The 21,916-nt window shown below is 38.1% G+C and overlaps 1 protein-coding gene across 4 annotated transcripts in view; it reads left to right on the top strand.

Annotated features, from left to right (window-relative positions):
• Positions 1-21,916, top strand: part of Ssbp2 (single stranded DNA binding protein 2) — a 253,087-nt gene that overhangs the window by 216,525 nt on the left and 14,646 nt on the right. For 2 of the 4 annotated variants that reach the window (XM_076927127.1, XM_076927129.1), the window contains 6 exons: positions 3,598-3,689; positions 9,387-9,435; positions 15,561-15,596; positions 17,420-17,474; positions 20,677-20,747; positions 21,790-21,868. In XM_076927127.1, coding sequence (XP_076783242.1) covers positions 3,598-3,689; positions 9,387-9,435; positions 15,561-15,596; positions 17,420-17,474; positions 20,677-20,747; positions 21,790-21,868 — 382 coding nt within the window. The remainder of the gene's footprint in view (positions 1-3,597; positions 3,690-9,386; positions 9,436-15,560; positions 15,597-17,419; positions 17,475-20,676; positions 20,748-21,789; positions 21,869-21,916) is intronic. The other 2 variants (XM_076927128.1, XM_076927130.1) reach the window with 1 other exon arrangement.

Below are 21,916 nucleotides of genomic sequence, written 5' to 3' on the forward strand. Positions count from 1 at the left end.
AAACAGGCTCTGGAATGGTGTTTGTAGCCTTATGCAAAGATGGACACACACACACACACACACACACACACTTGTTTTGTTTGAGACAGGGTCTCACTATGCACATTGGCTGGCCTGGAACTCCTTCTTTAGACCAGACTGACCTTCAACTTACAGAGATCCTGCTGTCTCTCCCTAGAGTGCTAGGATAAAAGCTTGTGCTACTGATAAGTCCCCATAATTTTTCCATAAATATCACTTGTGTGGTTTTTGACCTTAAGGTATGTGTAGTAAAGAGAGATAGTCATTTCTGGGAAAAACTTAAGTGTGAAGCAAAGCAATACACTTAGCATAATGGATCTTGAGTCCTGTGAGGTAAGAAAGCACACAGACCATAGTGGCAGTGTGGTTAGTGTATACTGTGTGGCTGAAGACAGAGACACTTACCCAAGTCAAGGCAGCAGCAGCAAGTGATTTTAAATATAGTTTCAGCAGAAAAGCAAAATTATTTATTTCATCAGAAAAAATATCTCCTGATACTATATTTGAAATAACTTTCTCCTTTGTTCTATGAGTTATGTAGCTGACCTGTGTCCTTAAAATCAGCAAGTTCCATGGGATTAATGGAAAGAGTCACTTAAATTACACAGATATTTCGGTTTTCTTTAGAATTTTGAAGTGTAAGTAAGCTACATACAACATTTAAAAATCAGATAGTTGGGGTAGGTAAATGAGGGTGTATAACTCACAGGTAAAGTAAACAGATTCAATACATATAAATACAACCTAAAATGCGGGATTCAGCTTGCTACAGGATAAAAATTCCTAATGATTACACTGTCCAATCAAGGAGACATGTTAAAGTCTCAAGCAGACAGTCTGAGTGCCGTTTTGTGAGGAACATTGCGTTAGAAGAGAGATTAGACCAGATGGACTAGTAAAATGCTGTCAGCTTTAACTGAGCTCATCCAATTCTGCCTCTGTTACACCACTCGGAAAGCCTTTTGTTATTCTTTCTCTTCTTTTTGATTACTTTGTGATTTAGAATATTATTCACAAAATGAAAATATTTTATATCTCTAAATCATGTATTATATTGGATAATCTCTTGCTTCCTATGACAACTCAGTTTAATTAGCTCATCATTTATTGAAGGCCTACTGTGTATCAGATATTTGACTTGACTGTTGAGTATAAAAACCTTAATGAAATAGGATTTCTGTTTTCAAGGCGCATACCATTGAGCAGGAAATACAGCTGCATTTAGAAAGGCTATGGTCTCATATTAAAAGCCTAGCAAACAAAGCTTGTCCCATATGTAATTATTCAGGAAGTCGTCACATGAGCAGAGAAGTGGTACTTTAGAGTTGAGGAAACTGGGGTTTGAGTGGAGAAGGGTTTAGTTACATTTTATTAGCATCTATAAAAAAATTAACAGCTATAGTTTTTAAGTAGTAAGTGCCATGTTTTAATTCATTGAACACTCTGGTAATTTATAATCTCATTTTATCCTACCAAAAGTCTACATGGAAATTAATATTATTGCCATACAGGTAAGGAAATAGGTTAAGAATCAGTTGTTCATATAAAAGGGATGCTACTATGATACACACCTGTATTTCCTGGACTCGAGAGGCTGAAGCGGGACAGTCTTAAGCCCAAGGCCATCTGGACTGCGTAGGAAGACCCTGTCTCACAAAGGCAAAGTGTTGGAGAGTCCACCATGCTGTATCAGTAGAGATGCAAGCTAATGTATTTCTATGCCCAGAGCTCCAAGGAACGTCCATGGAATGTTTGATTTCCTACAACTCAGAGATAAGGAGAGAGGCTCAGACTTTTTTGTGACGTGTCCAGGCCTCACTCTGCCACACACATGTGGCTCCAATCCTTTGCTAACTATTTCCATGCTTGGCCCAAATTAGCTGCCTTTACCTGAAGACGGGTATGGTTAGAAATGGTTCTGCTGCTTACACACCTGAGTGTAAACAGCATTCCCTTACAGTGAAAGCAGGCAGGCGGGCAGCTGGGTGATGCCATTGATCAGGAGTGCCATTCTATCTAGCGTTAACGAACTTTCTCATTGATTCATTCCCTGTCCTCTTAACACCTCCTCCAGAGTGTTCCTGCCAGATGAGTTGACATGGTTATGAAAGAGTAACTTCTTTAATTTGGAAACATCCAGTAGGCTAGAGATAAAACTAGGAGAAGTTGAAAATGTAGAAAATGAAAGCAGACAGCGTAGGCTGGGGCTAGGTTGTGGAGAACTTGTGGGGACACATTGAGGAGTTTGGGCTTGACAGATAATCTGGGTCATTGTAACTTTTAAGTTCATGGGTAACACTGTGATTTAGAAAAAATTGCCCGTGGAAGTATACAGAATATATTTTGGAGAAAACCCAGCTAAGACAAAGCAGCCTTCCCACGGAAGCGGAACACACGCAGGCTCTCAGTACTGCAGTCAGACTCGGCAGATGACCAATAGGACATTTTTAAAAAGGAAAAGCCATCAAAGAATTTCTGGAAACTTCTAGCATGAACTGTTATGTAGTAGGTGATACCAAAGACCCATGAAAGAGTAAACATAAGGAACTTGAGCCATAGCAGATGACAGTGTGTTCTGTGTACACTGCACACAGGCAGCAGCCAGGCAGACCAGCACTGTCAACCTGAGCATCGTCTAGGGACTTAGTGAGACAGGATAAAGTAGATTTGACATCCTGAGGAATAAGCAGTGTTTGAACAGATTGTAAGAGATAAGATTACCTATGAATGTGCATTCATTGAAAATAATGCTACAGCTAAAACTTGAGGAAAGGCAGCATTTAAACTGTGATCAAAACTGAATAAACCAGCAGTGTAGCTGGAATAGAACAGTCAAGAGAGGAGAGATTAGCATCAGGAACCAAGTGTGAAAGTCATTGACTGTGTCAAATGTATTAACATGATAACCAGAAAAGTCACATTCGGCCTTTACTGTTAACTAAAGTAAGCTAACATGAAATATGATGTGCATATAAAAGCCTCTGAACTGCCTTCCTCTCCTTTAATGCACACAGGAGGTACTGCCTAAGATTTATTGGGTCAAATAAGTCATGTGTGAATATTTTCAGTATGCTTTAGTTCTCAGATAGTTTGGTGTTTGTAAAGAGGGCATTTCATGTTGGATATCTTACACTGAGTAGAAGCTTATATTCAACATTCTTGGGTTGGGTTTACCTGTTGTATTTCTTTTCAGACTTAATGAAATTGCTCTTATCTAATAGTTTCAAACCTGTTGAATTAATAATTTATCTGAAAACAAAATTTTTGACTTAATGAGATGTTTATTTGAAAAAAGTAACTAATGTACAGATAATTAATAAAGATATGCTAAATGTTATAAGTTTGACTATACCTTGATCATTCAACATGATCCAATGATTTTCTATACTCATAGAACTTTTAAATGGCATTTACCAAAGTAGTTGTGTTAAAATAGAAGCAAAAATACAAGAGTGGACCCTTCAGAGAATGAATTACACAGGCCTTATCCAGTCAGGACTTGTGTAGGGAAGTCATTAACCTGCTCTCCTTTCTTTCCCCCCTCCTCTTTGGTTTTGTTTTTTTGTTTTGTGGTAGTCTGACCCTTGGTTATCATTACAGAACTATGGAGGTGCAATGAGACCCCCACTGAATGCTTTAGGTGGCCCTGGGATGCCTGGAATGAACATGTAAGAAAATGCTTATTACTCTGTTTAGTGACTGTTCTCTGTCTTCTGAAATTACATGAGTTTGTGGAGCAGCTTGAGGTACCAGTGTCTTTACTGTATGGAAGTGACCTAAACATGAGAGTGGTTTTTGCTTCATTTTCATGACTTACTATCATGTTTTCTCTTCCAATGTAACTTTCAATTGTTTTTGTATTTTAGGTACCATAATTCACAACATTCAGCCTGTTGCTTTTTAATAATTATACATAGATTCATATAGAATCTATATAAACACTATATAGAGATGCAGACACCTGAACCATGTACTAACTACAGAAGTTGATACTTGAAAATTTTTATTTATGTTAATAAGTTCATTGTGGTAGCTGACAGTACAGTTAGTAAGTCTCATAAACATATGTCTGCATTTGTGTTATGGGGGCCACTTTCAGCACAAAAAAAATTTGTGTTGATATCCTCTGTGTTGAAGAACTATTCACAACACGGGGCTGATTCTCTGTGAAAATCCAAGGTGTATGCACCTATGTGAGGATCAAACTGAATATGTTTGCTTACTGCAATATCCTTTCCAGTCCAAAAAGAGTAGTTTGTGTCTGCTGCAATGTAATCTGCTAAGGAATTTTTATTTCTTTTCCATTCTCCAGTCTTTCCTCAAAGGCCCGTATACAGTAGATCTTGTTAATGATTTTTATGAATTCACCAGAGGACCACCGAGGTGATGTAACCTAAGGACACACATCATAAGTGACTAGTGTGTTCCATGCAGGTTATGAGCTTCTCCTCAACTTCACTTCCCAGCTGCCTGCTTTTGGCTCCTTATATATGAAATGAAACAACCCTGCTGTCATCTGGTGGCATGAAAACATACTGTGAAATAAGCTCTTTTGATGTATGCAGGGTTTTTTAAGCTTCTGAAACCATTTTCATAGGATGCAATTTTTACTAAAACTGAAAATAGGTTAATAAGTGGATACCAGGCAGACTCAAAACTAATAGAACAGGGAGAAAAGTAGGTCAAATTTCCCTATAACATCCTTTCACTTTTGTAATAAAAATGGGTAGACTGAGAGTCTGGCTCTTGTTGCACTCCTCAAAGGCTTGCCCTTTCATTAGTGGTTGCTATAGAAGGGTTGTATGATATTTCTGCTTATGTCAAAGCTGGAGCTCTTGCCTGTAGGCCAGAGAAATATATCAAACTTTAGTTAGATTTTCAAGTTAAAAGTTGATATATTTTAATACAATTTGAATATTATGATCATCCAGGTTGTTGCAACTGATAAGAACATATCTAATACAGTTTGGTATAGTACTTGGCTTTCTAATTAGCTGCTTAGCCAACTTAAGATAAACCTGGATTTGCTGGTACATAGTAAAACTTTATTTTCATATGACTTGAGAGACTCAAATAATTATTTTAAATGATCTAGTTTCTCTCCATACATTTGCTTATGTATTCACATGTGAATATTCTTTAATTCCATGTACTGTGAAAACAAAATATGGCTGAAAATCTTAGTAGGACTTTTTGGGGCTATTCGGACTTCTTAAGTAGTCTTGATAGTGAAATAATTTCTCTTATGTAAGGTTGCATAGCTCTTAAAGAGAAGGAAGTCTTACAAGCTTATTCCCATTTGTTGTTACTATTCCTATTTATTTTTGAAGTCTTCTGTTTTATTTTCTTCAATTTTAGTAAACTAGGATTCTCTCAGAGACAATGAAAAAATACATACATATTTAGGCATAATAAGTATTTTTCTCTAGCATGGAAACTTTGTAATTAATGAAGTTCTAATCAGAGAGAGTAATCATTGCATTGCTTTTAATCTCCCAGAAAATCAAAGATGGACTAAAACAGAGAACTACAAGGTATTTTCATTATACTTGGAAATTGAATTAAAATTCACATCATTACTTACAGTCTTTAAAAATGTGACAGCCCCCCCCCCCAATTTTTCAAATGGAATCTAAGGCTTTCTTCTACCATTTTAAAAGAAAACCAATAAAGAACACCCTGTTGGACACTTAAAAATTGGAAGATAAGGCATGGTGTTCCCTCCTTGCCACTCCTCATTTACTATGACCATATGACTGTGAAAAGGCCAGCCTGGGCACCCAAGGACAAAATGCTGTATTCCAGCCTGCCATAGCTTTCAGCTGCAGAACTGAAAATGTGACTTCAACAAAAAATTTTTTCAATAAAAAATGTGACTTCATTAATGGATGTTCATAAACTGAAAATTGGTCATCTGGAAAAAGGCTTGCAGTGGTAGGAACTAGAGCATAGGACAAACCCTCAGCTCACTGACATGCAAAGTAGCCTTTCGACATTTCTCTAACAGTAACACATTCACAAGTCAACACCCAACATTAAGTGGCTTAAAGTAACATTTACAAACTATGGCCAAAACGTCAGTATTTTTAAGTGCATCACAGATGATTCTTGAAAAGAAGTGTAAGTCGCAGGGTCCTTGTGGGTTGAGTAGCTGGACAGGCTTCCGGGCGCCAGGCCTGCTCCTTGTGTGGGAGCATTGCTCCTTCAGCCTTGCAGCCCTGCCGTTTATAGAACAAGGTACTGCAAGGATCCAAAGGGTTAAGTGAGTGACTTTCATAAGATCATTATATTCTTGGTAGTCATGATTTCCACGGTCCATCAGAATAGACACTTACCAAGAACATGCTCTCCTTTTACATCTCCTTTTTCTCCTTGTTTTTAAACCAGGCTCATCTGCCTGACTTCCATTCACAATAATGTTTGTGAACCACTTGTTTACACCAGCTTCTTGATAGACCTGGTGGCTTCAGAGCAAGTGGAGATTACGTGCTTATTTAAAACCACAAGTGTTTAATTCAGCACTATCTGTGGGATTTTTTAATGTGTTTGTATGAGTTCATATGCAATTTCCTATGAAATTTAATATGAAATGCGGTATTCTGGGACGAGATTAATACAAGCAATGAAATGATGCTCTTTAAAATAAATATAACATTGAACTGATGTTGTTTAAAAAAAATTTTCTTTTGAGAAAGGATTTCTCTGTGTAGCCCTGGCTGTCCAGGAACTCACTTTGTAGACCAGGCTGGCCCCAAACTTACAGAAATCCACCTGCTTCTGCCTTCTAAATGCTGGAAGTCTTGGATGGATATACACCATTGTACCTGGCAATTTTTTTTCTTTAAAGAAAGAATTTATATTATTTAATTAAAATTCTGACTTTTAATTTAGCTTCTAATTCAGTATTAGACATATTTTAACACCAATATTCTTTTCAAAAACATTTTTTATTTTTTTTAAAAAAAGATTTATTTATTTTCTATATATAAATACACTGCAGCTGTCTTCAGACACACCAGAAGAGGGTATCAGATTCCATCACAGATGGTTGTGAGCCACCATGTGGTTGCTGGGAATTGAACTTAGGACCTCTAAAAGAGCAGCCAGTGCTCTTATAACCACTGAGCCATCTTTCCAGCCCTATTAGACTTATTTTAAGTTAAATATTTTATATATCTTATTCATAAGTTCTTTTTTTTTTTAAAAAAAAAAAATGCATTGACTTTGATGCACATGCCACCGCATGTGTGTGGAGGTCAGAGGTGGGGCCTGGGGAGCAGAGCTCAGGCCAGGAGAAGGCTCGGCAGCAAGCACCTTTACCTGCTGAGCCTGCTGTGAGCCTGCTTCAGACAGTTCTTAATTGCTCATATTCCAAGATAAGAGATCACAAACTAAATGTCATCATGATACTAAACTGTTCTGTGATTTAATATTTTCTAGAATGTTTCAAGACAAGTATTTCCCAATTTCTGCATTACATTATATTTTGCATCAGACAAACTATGTGGCCACATTCTCCTAATCAAATGTTTTACTTGATCAACGTGCATCCTGTTTTTTATCATGTTATGTCTGTCGGGACACAGAATCCTATATGTAAAACACCTTGCAGAAGTGTTCAGTAATCAATTGTAAACCTGTCACACCTTTGTCCTTATCATCGGTGTCACCTGAGGAGAGATTCCACATGGAGCATTTGTAACAGAGCCTAAGGAGGGATTTAAACCACTTCCCTCTATTTATACCCCTAGGGAATACCAAACTCCAACTAAAGTAGTTGTAAGGATTCCAAGCAAACGCCACTAATATAATAGGTAACTTGGACAGTGTTTTTATTTAATGTTTATTATTTTAGATTTAAGATTCCTAGATTCAAAGTACTGTTTTACTAATCATTTTGTTTACATTTCAATTGTTAATCCCCCTTCTCTGTCCTCCCTCTACAACCCTCCACCTCATCCCCTCTCCTTTGCCTCTAAGAGGGTGCTCCCCCACCTATCCACCCTTGCCCGCCTCACCCCTTTTAGCACTCCCCTTTTCTGGGACATCAAACCTCCACAGGACTAAGGGTCCCCCCCCCCCCACTGATTCCCGATGAGGCCATCCTCTGCTACATGTGTATCAGGAGCCATGGACCAGCCCATGTATACTCTTTGGTTGGTGGTTTAGTCCTAGGAATTCTGAGGGGTCCGGTTAATTGATATTGTTGTTCTTCCTATGGGTTTGAAAACCCCTTCAGCTCCTTCAGTCCTTCCCTTAACTCTTCCATTGGGATTCCCAGGCTCAGTCCAGTGGTTGGCTGTAAGTATCTGTATCTGTCTAAGTCAGGTGCTGGCAGAGCCCTTCAGAGGAGGCTGAAGGAAAGGACATTCAAAAAATGTTTTAAAAAACAGAGTATTCCACTGCCTTAGTGACTAATGACTAGAAAGAAAATTTTCAGTAACCTAATAAAAGACGGAAAGTTGAAAATAGTCTACATTTCATACAACAATATTTATTCAAATGCACTTAATGCTACAGCCTGGGTATATGAATTTGATTTAATTAACTGGTCATTAATTTTGTCTATAGGGTATAAAATATAAAACATTCTCTTGAATTCTAAAATACATCAGTATATTGGCATAGATTCTCTCCTTTCATTTTAAGACTTTCTCTCTCTACTATCTTCAACTAAGATTATGAATTTTTATATCAATAACATTGATAGAGCTGTAATCTAAATTTATATATTATTTCATGTTATATATTATAATAACAAATTTATAGAGCTATAATATAGAGCATGCTCATTTAAATCCTCCATCTTCCTCTGGCAGGTGACGGTACCAATGGCTTAGTAACACAGTTGAGCCATTTTATGACAGTGAGACTAATAGCAGACTCAGTGCTCCCAGGACTAAGTCACCATTACTGATAAAGGATACATTACCATATTAGACTATTTCATGGAAGGAGGCAAGTTTACATAGTGCTTACTTGTAATTTAAGAGTGTCATTTATGTAGATATTTTACAAATGGTTTCATTTGAATGATACACAGGTGGCTCATACTGATGTCTTGAATTATTTTTATCTGTATTTGATTCCTTTTGCTCTAAAACTGCTAAAAATTATATAGGAGCATATCTAGACTAGTATAGGTGGCTTCCATTCTTGTTTATAAAAATCAACAATATTGAACTAACTATACATGAAACTTTGTGGGATAGTATTTTTCTGCATTCAAGGAAACCCCATTAAGAAGAGTAGAGTGATAGTGGAGCCTGGCTCTCATGGAGCGCGGTAACCAGGTTACAAACAGTGCTGTCTGCTGGGGTGCCACCGAGGCTCAGGGTGAATTAATCTCTCATATCATTTTGTAGGGGTCCAGGTGGTGGCAGACCTTGGCCAAACCCAACAAATGCCAATTCAGTGAGTATACATCTTTTGCACTTTGTAATGTTTAGCAGTGAAATGCTTACTGCTTTTGAGAGCTGCTCCAAAGCGGTCTGCTGTAGTTCGCATTTAAAGTAGCTGCTCAAAAAGCAATTTTTGTTTATATTCTTTTAGAAAAAAGTGTATCTTATTTTTGAAATTATGTATTTTTTAATTTCCTTATGCAAACATGTGTTTTATTTCACCTTTTTGGAATTTCAGTCAGAATTTTGAAAGTAAAGGTAGAGGTGGTGAGCATGCTACAGTTGTCTGTGTAGCAGTCTGTGCCAGCCATCGGCTTGCTCCTATAGCGCCCGTAAGATCACCGAGCTGCCAGGTAAGATGAGGCTCAGGACAGGAGGCTGAGTTCCTGGTCGCGCTGCGTCTCTCACGCCCAGCAGACACACGTCCATGTAGTACTATTGCCTAGTGCCTGGCAGCTAAGGCACCATTGCTGCACATCTGTGTTTCTGACATCCTGGGAGTTGTGCTTATGTTTTCGTGACAGTGGTTTAATGCATTTTTTTTTCTCTCCGTGAGATTACAGACATGTATGTGCACAGGTTGGAAAATTAGGCTATTGGGTTTTAAAGAGAATGATTTTAGTTTTATGATCCTGGAGCAGGTATTTTTCATCTTTGAAATCATAAGCATTTCAGTGTGTGACACAAGCCTGCTGTATAGTGTAGTGTAGTGTACACACGTGCACAGATAGCCGAGCTAAGGGTGAGTGGCGGCCAGGCAGCCTGAGTGTCACCTGTGTAGTCCCTCAGTGCTGACCAAGAGGGGATGCACCTTGCTGGCTGTCCACCGGTACTTCTGTTCACTGGCAGGTGCCTGAATGCTAAATAAGTCTGAAGCACAGCCAACATTTACGATTAAGTCAAAACTTCAAAACAGTGACAAACAGTGTGTGAGGTGAGGGAAAGTCATCCCTAATGCTCTGCTGCTGGAGAGAGAAGCCATCTTCTTCCTAGGCAAGTGACTCAGTCATTCTTTAGAGAAAATAGTAACTTGTATAATCTTATTTTAGTCAGGACATTTACTAATTATTTTGGGTAAAGAGAAAGATGTTTCCACTTGGGCCTTCAGTGAACTGTTCAATAAGTCTTTCTCAAATATTGTTTTGCTAGATTGCATTTCGATGTGAGTAGCCTCTCTCCTGGGATTTCAGTTGCCTCTGTGCCAGAGGAGAATTCTCTATTCATTTGCCTCTTGTTCTTTGCCTTAGCCACTTTATTTAGGATTTCACTTTGAAATGGCATCTAAGATGCAGCCCCAAATACAATTCATTAATCCCATTAAAATACCTATTATGTGCAGAAAAAAATGCCATTTTCATTTTGTGTCTGGGTAATACTGAAATCTCTGACAGTCTTCCTAGTACTAGAACCTGGAAGGAATTCCTCTTACCTTCATGTTCGATGAAACCACATAGAAAACTGAGGCTGGCACTCTCCCTTAAGCTTAGATTGCAGCAGTCCATTACAGACAGAGAAGCTTCCATAACTAACAGCACCTTCTGATACATACCTGAGAGTGTAGCCCAAAGCCACTGAGGAACATGGCGCATTTGGGGAGGTGGTAGAGAAATAGCTTTGTTGTACCTGGTAGTGGATTATCCAAGTAAAGTATATGTAATAGAGTTGGAGAGAAGCAATTCCCACATTCTGATGAACTCAGATGCGAGGGCCCCATGCCTTCAGGGTTCATTGAGCACCAGGGGTGGAGAATGTATTAGTCAGATCAGTGGCTCTAAGTTATCTTCGACCCCAAGCAATACTAGGAACTAGAGTAGAAATGTGTACACTAAGCTGCCCTGTGATCAGTCTGGAGTGGGCGTTTGGCCAGCACAATTGCAGGTGTGTAAAAATCTCAGCACTGGCCATGTCTGTTTGCGTTGATTGGATAAACTATTTTTGTGCAGTGTCTGTTACACTAAAACTACTGTTTTTCCTCTGCTAATATCCGTGTTGAAGCTACCTGAAACTGTAGTAGATAATCTCTTTCTCCCTTCTCCTTAGCAGCCATTTTTATATCTATTGATGATGCTTATCTGACTTTTTTCCCACTGTGTTGGCCACCAAATGAATATATTTTTTGTTTTCTCTTTATTAGTTGACTTTTTGCTAGAGCAGAGATTTGTTCATTATGAAAATTCCCAGTTTATTTATCTTTTGTGATAGTTATTCACACATATAAATCGTACAAATTAGTAATAATCTCTGTTCTCACATGCATTTGTTCATCACCTATCCTCCCTTCAAACCTGCATCTCGCCCTTTTCGTTCTGCCTCCGCCCTTCCCAGTCCTTACTATTTCTAAAAACCCTGACTTAAGTCTGACACAGGTTCCACAAGTTCAAAAACCGTGCTCTCTTTTTTGTTACCCCTGTTCCTTTAGATAACATGAAGGAAGGCTGTGTGTCGGCCCAGATGGGTATGTTTATAGCTCCCAGTGAACACAAAACAATGTCCCTTACCACTTACAGAAGGGAATTGAAAGTAACCATTCTCTGAACTCGTCATGTGCTCCTTCATGAAGCAGACAAATGGAGAAAACGTGGGCTGACCTAGGATGTGTCACTACTCCAGGGCCCACACGACCCACGTTAAGTCAAACTAAGGGAAGTACCATTAAGTGGAAAGGATGGAAGGGGTTGTTACAACACCAGGTCTTTTGTACAGCATTATACTAATCGGTTTACTGATTTGACAGGGGGAAAAAATGAGCTAAGTCTTTTAAGGAAAAGAAGTGATTAACCTAAGGAAAATACAGTACAAATTGTTTTTAATTTTAAAAAAGGCACTAAAACCTGGTTCCTACTTTCCATGCGTGGCATGATGCATGATGCTGACCCCACCACCAGTATCCACCAGGACATTGAATACTTTCCTACTGGAGAAAGGTATAACTGGAGTGATACTAGTCATTTTAAAAGCAGACACACTGCTTTTGCCCTTATTCATACCACCACAATCATGAGTATTACAGTGCAGAATTCCTGTCTAGCTTAGTCATGCAACATATGTGACCCTTAATTTTCATATAAGCTTTTCGTAGTTAAACCCTGTCTAGCTCTATGATCTTACTTATTTCTGTCTTATTTTAACATATTTTATGTATATTTATGTAATACTTATATTTATATAATAAATACATATACAGCATTGTTTGCTGCACACGTTCATGTGCATATGCATGCTTGCCAGAGTGTATGTAAGAGCACTGCATGTGTACAGGAGCCCATGGAGTTCAAAAGCGCCCATAGGAACCCTTGGAACTGGAGTTATGGCACCGTTTGTCATTGAATGTAAAACAGTTCTCAATTCTCCAATCCTGTTTAGTGTGGTCGGCATTACCTGCAGCTCCCTTTGCCATGTCTTGGCTGAGATTTGCAGTGGTCTAGTTGATTCACTTTGCTTGGATCCCGCAGAGTCACATTATTAAAGCATGCATTTGAACACTATAAAACCTCTTATTTATTATAGCATGCATTCATCCCTGGTCCAGTCATGTGGCCTTATCACTTATTATACAGCCCGAAAGTCCTGTAGTGTAACAGCCCTGTAAAATAAAATTCATAGCATCCCCCAACTATACTGTGCACTCTTTCATTCCCTTTCCTTCCTTCAGTTTTCCTCAACTTTCCTCATGTAGACCTTCTTCCTGTGTACCCAGGTTTCCAGCTCAGGAACATGCCCACTACACCCACATGGTATTTCTCCCTTTTGATGTAATGTATGTTTTCATGCTATGCTTTAAGATGCTTCTGGCAACTTTCAAACATGCAGGTTTAGTTATGTGCTAGGGTAGGAGCCCAGGTACTGAATTATGATCAGAATACTGAAGAATATAATTTAGAAATGGTATATGTAAGCTAAAATGGAAGCCTTTGTCTAGACCAAGATGGAAATGAATGGATCAGCTAGATGAGATAAGAGTTTTTAAAGTATTTAGAAACAATGTTTCTATCTGACCCTGAAGGAGGGTGAGGACTTGGGGGATGGAGAGGCCGTGGGTGCTGTCCTTTCTGTTTGCCTTTTCTCTCCAGGATACTAGGTGTCATCTATAATCTGTAAGCACTGGCATGCTACCCTGAAGTGATGCTTGTGCTGCTGTATGGCAGGAGGGATGGGTATCCACTCAGGATGGTGTGAGCTCTGGAGGCCGGCTCACAAGAATAAAACAAGCCCAAAGTTCAGAATTTGTTTTTTATTTATGAAATGTCATGAGCTGTGTGTTGAAACCATTTGCTAACTTGGAATCTGACAATGGGGATAGTTATACCAAAGAAGTGGATAAATAGAGCTCAAGAATTTTTCTTCCTCCTAAAAGTGACAAGGTTTATGTGCACATCTCTTACACACCAGGACTCCTGCAAAGGCTGAGAACCAGACGATGTGAAGATGTCGGTGCAGAGCAGTCACGTGCTGCAGTGTGCTTGTACTTGTGATCTTACCATCCTTGCTCCTTGCCTTCCTCTAGTGAATCTCGGTGTAAACAGAAGGCAACTAGCAGGTGCTCAAAGAAATAGGAACCGGTTTCCTAGTTGTTAGAAGAATAGATACAAGAGATTTGAGAGGTGAATAAACTGCAGGCTATAGGAGAATGCAGAGGTAGTTTAGTTATAAACTAGCAAAGAAATAATTGACTAAGAACAAGAAGTGTAATGAAAAATAATCTGACATGAATACAGGATAAGTTTTAAAGCATGAATAGCAAGAAAGATGTCAGGCAAAGGATTTGTCCAGATCTCAGTACAAAGGTTCTGAACTCTCAAAAAGCGAAGAGAAATAGTGATGCTTCATAAAAAGAGCTAAAAGATGATGATTAGATTGTATCTTGCAAGTTCGTAAGAAAGGTGTTAAACAAATCAGCAAAGGAAAACACAACCAGAGCTCTAGACATGGGGAGATGAAATTCATTCTAGGAACTGATAGCATGTTAGCGCTGCAAAGGGGCAAGTGTTTATATTTAAAAACAATGTAATTAAAGAGTTTGGGTAGATCGTGAACCGAAAGAGGCACAAGAAACCAAAGTCAAGTATTTGCCAAATTAAGTCCAAGTTCAATGCTGTGAGAAGCATTGGTACTTAGGGCAAGTTAGCCCCTTCCGCTGACTACTGACTGAGCCCTCCAGTAGCCCTGTGGTCTTTTGGGGTCACCCACACAGACAACCAAATAGAGGCTCTGGCAAGTGCAGTCTATGCTTACAAACAGCAAGGGCACCAAAAGGAAAAGGCCTTTTCAAATAGCTGATTGTTAAATAGTTCCAAAAGTCATCAAATATTTTAAAGGGAAATTGTGGTTTCTCTACTTTCTTATTTATGATTTCACACAGTGTGCTATATGGGAGGTTAGGGGCCATTCCGAGTACAGGATTCATTTCACCACGCAGAGAATCTTATTCTGGCCTTGACTGTCTTGTTCCAGGGAGCACATCATTGTCTTTGCTCAGAATAAAGCATATGGGCTGTATCATGTCAGGGAGCCAGTGGGCGTGTTGAGAAGGAAATGTTGAACTTTACCTATTGACACCTGCACTTAGGGGGTTATTTTAGGGTACAATTTAATTCTTCACTTGTGTCATCAGAGTGTTGGTGATGAAAACCTCATATCCAGAAAACAGCCTCTTGTTTGGACCTGATCCTCATCAATTATCAGTCTTTGGACATCAAATTCCTTTGCATTTATTGCATTAATATTAATTGAGGGAGGAATGTGAGAATTCACACGTACTGCATAAACGTAGCAGTAAGTTTTATCTGCACAGGATACTAATCTGAGATTCCCTGGTTTTAGCTGTACGAGTATATATATCTTTCTATTTATAGAACATCTCATTAGTTCACTCAGTGGATACAACTGACCTAAGCCAATATAATTTGAAGCTATCGTTTTGAATTCCTCTTGACTGAAATCTACATTTTCTTGTGAGTTCAATATAATATTGTAGTTGCTTGGATTTTTTTTGGCAGTCATGCAGATATAAATTCTTTTGTGTTTTATTATACTTTATGATGCATTTTAAACTATATCAAAGAGAAGTCAACTAATTTAATTCAATCTCATGTGATCACGTGAATCAAAATATTTGTCTCTGTCCTGCTCATGTTCCAGATACCCTACTCCTCGGCGTCTCCTGGGAATTATGTAGTAAGTACATTTGGGTTTGTTTGCTCATAAGAATTGATGTTACATTTTATTTGAGCAGTGAAATTGTTGCCCAGATGTTAAGAAGAGCCCTGTGTATTGACCAAGAAGTGAACATCTTGAGTTGTTTCATATGCCAACCACAATACATATGTTGATGTTCATTAGGGAAACAGTTATCAGTCTGGCTGGAATTGCCTCCAGTGTTCTGCTTTACTTTGGCATGTGTTTCTGGAAGCTACTGTGTACTCTATCAAGTCATGAAGAGAGCCATTCCCAGCTATACAATGATATGCTTGAATTTGCAGTTCTCCGCAAGAACAGTGCACACACCCCTCCCCAGGCCCACTCACCACACATAAAGGCTAAAGAAACATAAAACTTCATCCCAACAACAAAGTGAATTAGACTGCAGAATAAAGAGATAATTTGGAAGGATCTTCTAGGTTTTTTTCTATTCCTAGAGATTAAAAAAAATATTTCCTCATTACCATCTATTACATGTTAACTTTTCTCAGTTATTGATGTAAACCTGAAGCCAAATTACTAGGTTTTGGACCACCTCTTTAAAGTCAGAATGACCCTTTGGCCATCACCCCTTTTATGTTCCCTGTTACATTTAAAGGACACCATAATGGATAGTTTATTTTAGAGAATTTAAGAGAAAATATTATTAACAGAGAAGTGAAGATGAAATGATAAAATAGGAAGCCTTCCCAAGGGTAATTTCCAGAGGCTATGTGCAGCGAGAATGTTGTAACTAGGAACGCACAGAAGAGAGTCAGTGAGCAGTCTGGCTCCTACAGAGATGCTCCTGTATTACCATAGAGAAAAGCACTGGGCCTGGAGTCTCAGTGCTCAGTGTTTCTCTAAGCTACCCAAGCCACAGTGCAATTGTTGATACCATTTGTATGAAAGAATAGAAAAGGAAGAAGGGAGGGAGAGAGGGAAGGAAGGAAGGAAGAGAAAAGGAAAAAATAGGTTAAAACTCTCTTAAAGTCACTTAATAAGCCTGGATAAAGTTTTATTAAATTATATACATTTATGTTTTTAAAAACTTTATATTGTTTACTTAGTAGGAAATGCATATATTATTTGAAGTGTCTGCTAGGCTGTGTGTATAGAGTTACAGTAAATATTTAAGTCTCCTGAGAACTGATTTTATCATTATGCGTAGGGTTCCTGAACAATTCAAAAACTCATTGCCTAAACTAAGCATTTAGTTGTCAGAATGAACTGCAGCCTCGTGCCTGGTGCAGTTGGGTATGGAGCTGCAGCCTCGGGAGCAGTGGTTAGGGTGAGGAGCATGTCTCATGTCCCACTGAAGTGCTGCTGCTGTATCATGGTGACCTAAGGCTGACGGAACAGAAACAGCAGGAGTGGGTGCTAAACGGGTATCTCTTAGATACTCTGTGTGTGATTGTCTTCATAGTTTTAGTAAGTGCCAGTGACACAAAATGTAAGAAAATTATAGCAGACAAAGTACACAGGAATTATTCGTATCTTGTTGATTTGTAAAGGCCCTATTAAGTAGTTTCTCCGTAACCTCATTATAGGTGATGTGATTAAGTCATGAATAATAAACCAGTGTTACGGGCTCATTGTTTTTGGAAACTTGTCAAAACAGTTTCAACATAGTTAAGCTAAATTACGTTTTGCATAATATTGAGATGATTGTGCATCAAGAAAATAAATTACAGAGGAAATACAGTTGCTTTGTTTTTAAATTTGGATTATTATAGAGATAAGTACAACCTTTTTCTGCCTTTCCTTATGTTGTTTAATGAAATGCTTTATTTTTCCTGAAATTTTGTGTAATTCTTTAGGGTCCTCCAGGAGGTGGAGGGCCACCAGGAACACCCATCATGCCTAGTCCAGCAGGTACTGTAATTCAAGCCAGCTCCATGGATATTTGCCTCCTAGGATAAAACCACAGAGTGTAGACATTGTTAATAAACTTGGGAACGTTCATTGTCTCAGCATGATTAAAGCAGTAGGGGAGCAAGCAGGAAGACATCTATTCTTAAACAGCTTTGCTGCTGTGAGATTTAGAGGATTGCTCTTGTATGAGTAACCGAGTTAGCATGAGCAGTGTGTTGAGTTATATGATTCGCCCAGTTATTGAGCTTTAATACTAAAAATTCCTTTAAACTGAAAAGAATCCATATCCCCTCAACTCAGAAAAACAGTCTACAGGAGTAAAACATTAAAAGACATTGACCCCTTAGGTTAGCAAACTGGCCCTGCCCACATATCTGTCATCTTACTAAGAATGGATGTGGTCACAGTACTGCTTACTCTACATGTCTATAGGAATTTATTAGTTAACAAATTTGCTAAGTAGTAGTGAAAGGTTTTTAATCTTCTAAAATAAGACATTCTTCAGTATATCTATCCATAATAATTTAACATAATCCTTTCAAATAGCATTGGCATTTCCTTTCTTCCTCTTGAGAATTTCATACACAGTATTGAGCACGTTTGAAAACTAATAATTGGAATTTAAATTGTCAAAGTTCTATCACATTATATAGAATATGCATCAATGGCTATTAGATGGTTCTTACGAGTTGACTCTATAGCCCTAATACTATAAATGATTGGAGATATAATCCAGGATTTCTATATGAGGATGCTTACTGTATGGCTCACTGTAAAGTCAAATTTTTCTGTATATTCTAAGATATACAGAAGTTTAAAAGTCTATTAATAATAATGCCAGTAAATAATATCCTGTTTTATATTTTTTATTTAAAAACAAATTTGGTAATACAAAATGTTCCCTTGCTTTACTGGTTTTTCTCTATCCATAAATATGTCATCATCTCTTACTTCAAACTGTCAACATTGAATATGAAGCAGAATCCATCCAAGATGAAATTATATGAACTGATCTCCTCCCTTGCATTTCATTCTTGTTTTGTGAAGTTAATGTGTAATTTATGAAAGTAGCGTAGGATTGGTGTTCATGTCACTGTAGACTAGAGCCTAGCTTCAAGCAACACAAAGAATTCCGGATAAAACCACCTTTCCACCTTGCAGACTTGTTTGAACACTTTTGTAGACTAGTCCTTTAACAGTGAGCTGGTACTCAGCCCTAAGATACACTTTATTGTAAGACTCATCCATGAATCAGAAGGAACCAGGCATTGCCTAGGAAACCATCCTTACTCCTCTTGATGATTTTCTATCATTTGGATGAAATTATATTTTAGTTAGTCTTAAAGTGATAAATTCATTTCTTGCATATTTAAATTTGTAATCCATTTTTTCTTTCACCAAAAGTAAAGATAAAATCAATTTAAAGTTCTCATATATGATAAAAGTTCTTAAATGTGATAGAACTCCTTAGACAAATTAAATGCAGTAAATGTAATTTGTTTTCTGAGGCATACAGCTAAGTAAGACATTGTCCCTTTCCTTCTGGTGAACTCTTGATGGCCAGTTGTGAACAGAAGAGAATGCTAGTGGAGCATTAACTGACACAAGCAGCTACACTGCATTGTCTGGAGAGCACATAGGCTCAGACACCTCAGGGGGAAACTCCTATTATCAATGGCATTTGAGGGGCTGCTGAGATGGCTCTTCCAGAGGTCCCGAGTTCAGTTTTCACAACCACGGGGTAACTCAAAACCACCTATAAAGAAATCTGATGCCCTCTTCTGGCATGCAGGTGTACTTGCAGGCAGACCACTCATATTTTTAAAAACCACAAATAATATTTTTAAGAAGAGAGAAAGAAAAGAAATAGCATTTGAAATGAGTCTTGGTTTCTAGCTGAACATACTGGTACGCACCTTCAGTCCCAGCACTCGGGAGGCAGAGGCAAGTGGATCTTTATGAATTCAAGGCCATCCAGGTCCACGTGGTGAGTTCCAGGACAGCCAGGTAGACATAGTGGAACCCTGTCTCAAAGGTAAATCTAATGCTGAGACTCAGAGATCACTGTTAATAAATGTGAAAAAGACCCACTCACTCTTAAGTGAGACACCCTGAAGTCACAAGCCAGTTAATGTCTAATGAGTAGTCGCACAAAGGAAGCAGAAGCAGTTAGGTGTCTCTATCTGTGGTCACTACTGTGAGAAAGCATATTATTTTACCCTCTTGATCAATACAAAATACAGTTTTCAAACATTTTATCATTTTCAAAATAAAGATCTACTTACTATTCCACAGCTAAGTAAATATAAATTATAATTGTAAGAAAATAGAAAACTGTGGTTCATAACTAAGTACTTCTTCAATGCAAAGTAATTCACTTTCACTCTAGGTTTACTTCAAATATATATGTGGAGATTTAATTAGAATTAGCTAGTAGGCATGAAGTGTAAGTTTTAGAATAGTGTAAAAGCTTGCATATATTTATATAGAATACATTGCAGTATTTTAATAAAAGGACTAAGAAAGGTTATCAAAAAGTTGTGGACATTTAAGTGTGTCATTCATGTCTATAACTTAGTACTCAGGAGACTGAGACAGGAGGATTATTCTGAACTCAGAGTCACCTAGACCACCAAGTGAGTTCCAGGCCAGCCTAAGCCATAGTACAAGAGTGTCTCTAAAAGGAGAGAAAAACATAGTAGAGGAATCTGGTTTTGACTTCAAACAAGATAGTTTCTCTTTCTAGTCTTATTGTAATATCACTTTCAAATTAAGTCAGTATATTCTTCCAGTTTTATCCTAAAATTCAATTTTTTATAGGAAATCTAAGAAAATTCTGGAAATTAAAAAGCTACTAAATTTGAAGTTTTAAAATTGTCTGATATGTATATATATCATTGTTTATGGAGTAAAAATTAATCCATATTTTGTGAAAGAAAATATTGCAGTGTTTGTTTTTAAAGTAATACTCAATTGACCTAAATTACTGACATAATTATACATTTCACTGTCTTTGTAATTTATGACTATAGAACACTAAAGTGGGTGAGAAATGACTGCCAAGCATTTGATTCCAAACATCAGTAATGCCTAGGTCAGGTGCACATCCAGCTGTCCGTGTCTGTGTGCGCCAGGCTCACCTTTGGTTATTGCTTTGCTATGGCTTTGGTAGAGATATTAATTAAGCCATGTTTTGTTTCAGATTCAACTAATTCTGGAGACAACATGTATACTTTAATGAATGCAGTACCTCCTGGGCCTAACAGACCTAATGTAAATATAAGTTTTAAATGTATTTGATTTACAGTATAGTGATGATCCAAATAAATATAAATGTTATGCTTATATATAAGTACACAGGGTAGATAAAATTGAAAAAGCCAACAAATACATTTTTGTGTTAAGGTAATTAAAATTTGCATGCCTCTAGTCTTAGAATCTTCTAACATTACTTATTAACATTACAGAGATTGCCCTGGTTTATCTCTAGTTTTGCAGACTCCACCTCCACCACTCTGTTTATCCACACTGTAGTCAATACTGCAATCCATATGTGATGGAATAGGACTTCAGCTTGGGAGCATTAAAAGAAAGTGCTGACTTCAGTAGGTGCTTACCTTCAAGTCTGAGATGATGACAAATGACCCACCTGCCTTCAGATTAGGCATGGACTCATTCTAGAGGAGCCACGGAGAAGGAAAGGCACTGACCTGGACCTTCCCAGCACAGCTCTCCCCCAGCATGTGTGTTCACAGCTACTTCCTGCTAAGATTTTACTTGAAAAGAAACAGCCGCAGTGCTTTGAAGGTGTGACTAGAGCTGCTGCAGAGTGTCTGCACTAAGCTGACGTGACACACATGACTGAGGAGAGTTAGTGATGGTCCACTCTCAGTAGGGAAATGTGTTTAACCTCCAGGATGAAAGCGTTCCCTGTGCCCATTCAAACAGTGCTATATTCCCTTCTGAGAAGAGTTGATACTGGCATCATGGTCCAACATAAACGTTCCAATAGTATCTGCAGCTTCTCAAGAACTATACCAAGAGAATAAGAGGAAATGTCTCTCAAGGAGAGAACACTGATCTTCTCATCAGTATATGCTTTCCATATTTTTTTCCTTGAGAGAAAAAAAGGACAGAAAAGATTAGGCTTAGCATTGGAACAGAGATGCGAGCGATGGGGAAGATGGTGAAAGAGTTTGAGGTCTGCAAATGTATCCTGGAGCCTGCAAACCTAGAGATAAGCCAGGACAATCTCTGTAATGTTAAACATCATTTTCCATGTGGTCACAATCACTTTCTTCATTTTTAAAAACAGTTTCCAATGGGCCCTGGATCAGATGGTCCCATGGGTGGATTAGGAGGAATGGAATCCCATCACATGAACGGCTCTTTAGGTAAGGCTCTGCTTTTACATTGGATGGATAGAATGAATATGTTAGATG

Source organism: Arvicanthis niloticus, chromosome 29, assembly GCF_011762505.2.
Source record: "Arvicanthis niloticus isolate mArvNil1 chromosome 29, mArvNil1.pat.X, whole genome shotgun sequence".
NCBI classification, from domain to species: Eukaryota; Metazoa; Chordata; class Mammalia; order Rodentia; family Muridae; genus Arvicanthis; species Arvicanthis niloticus.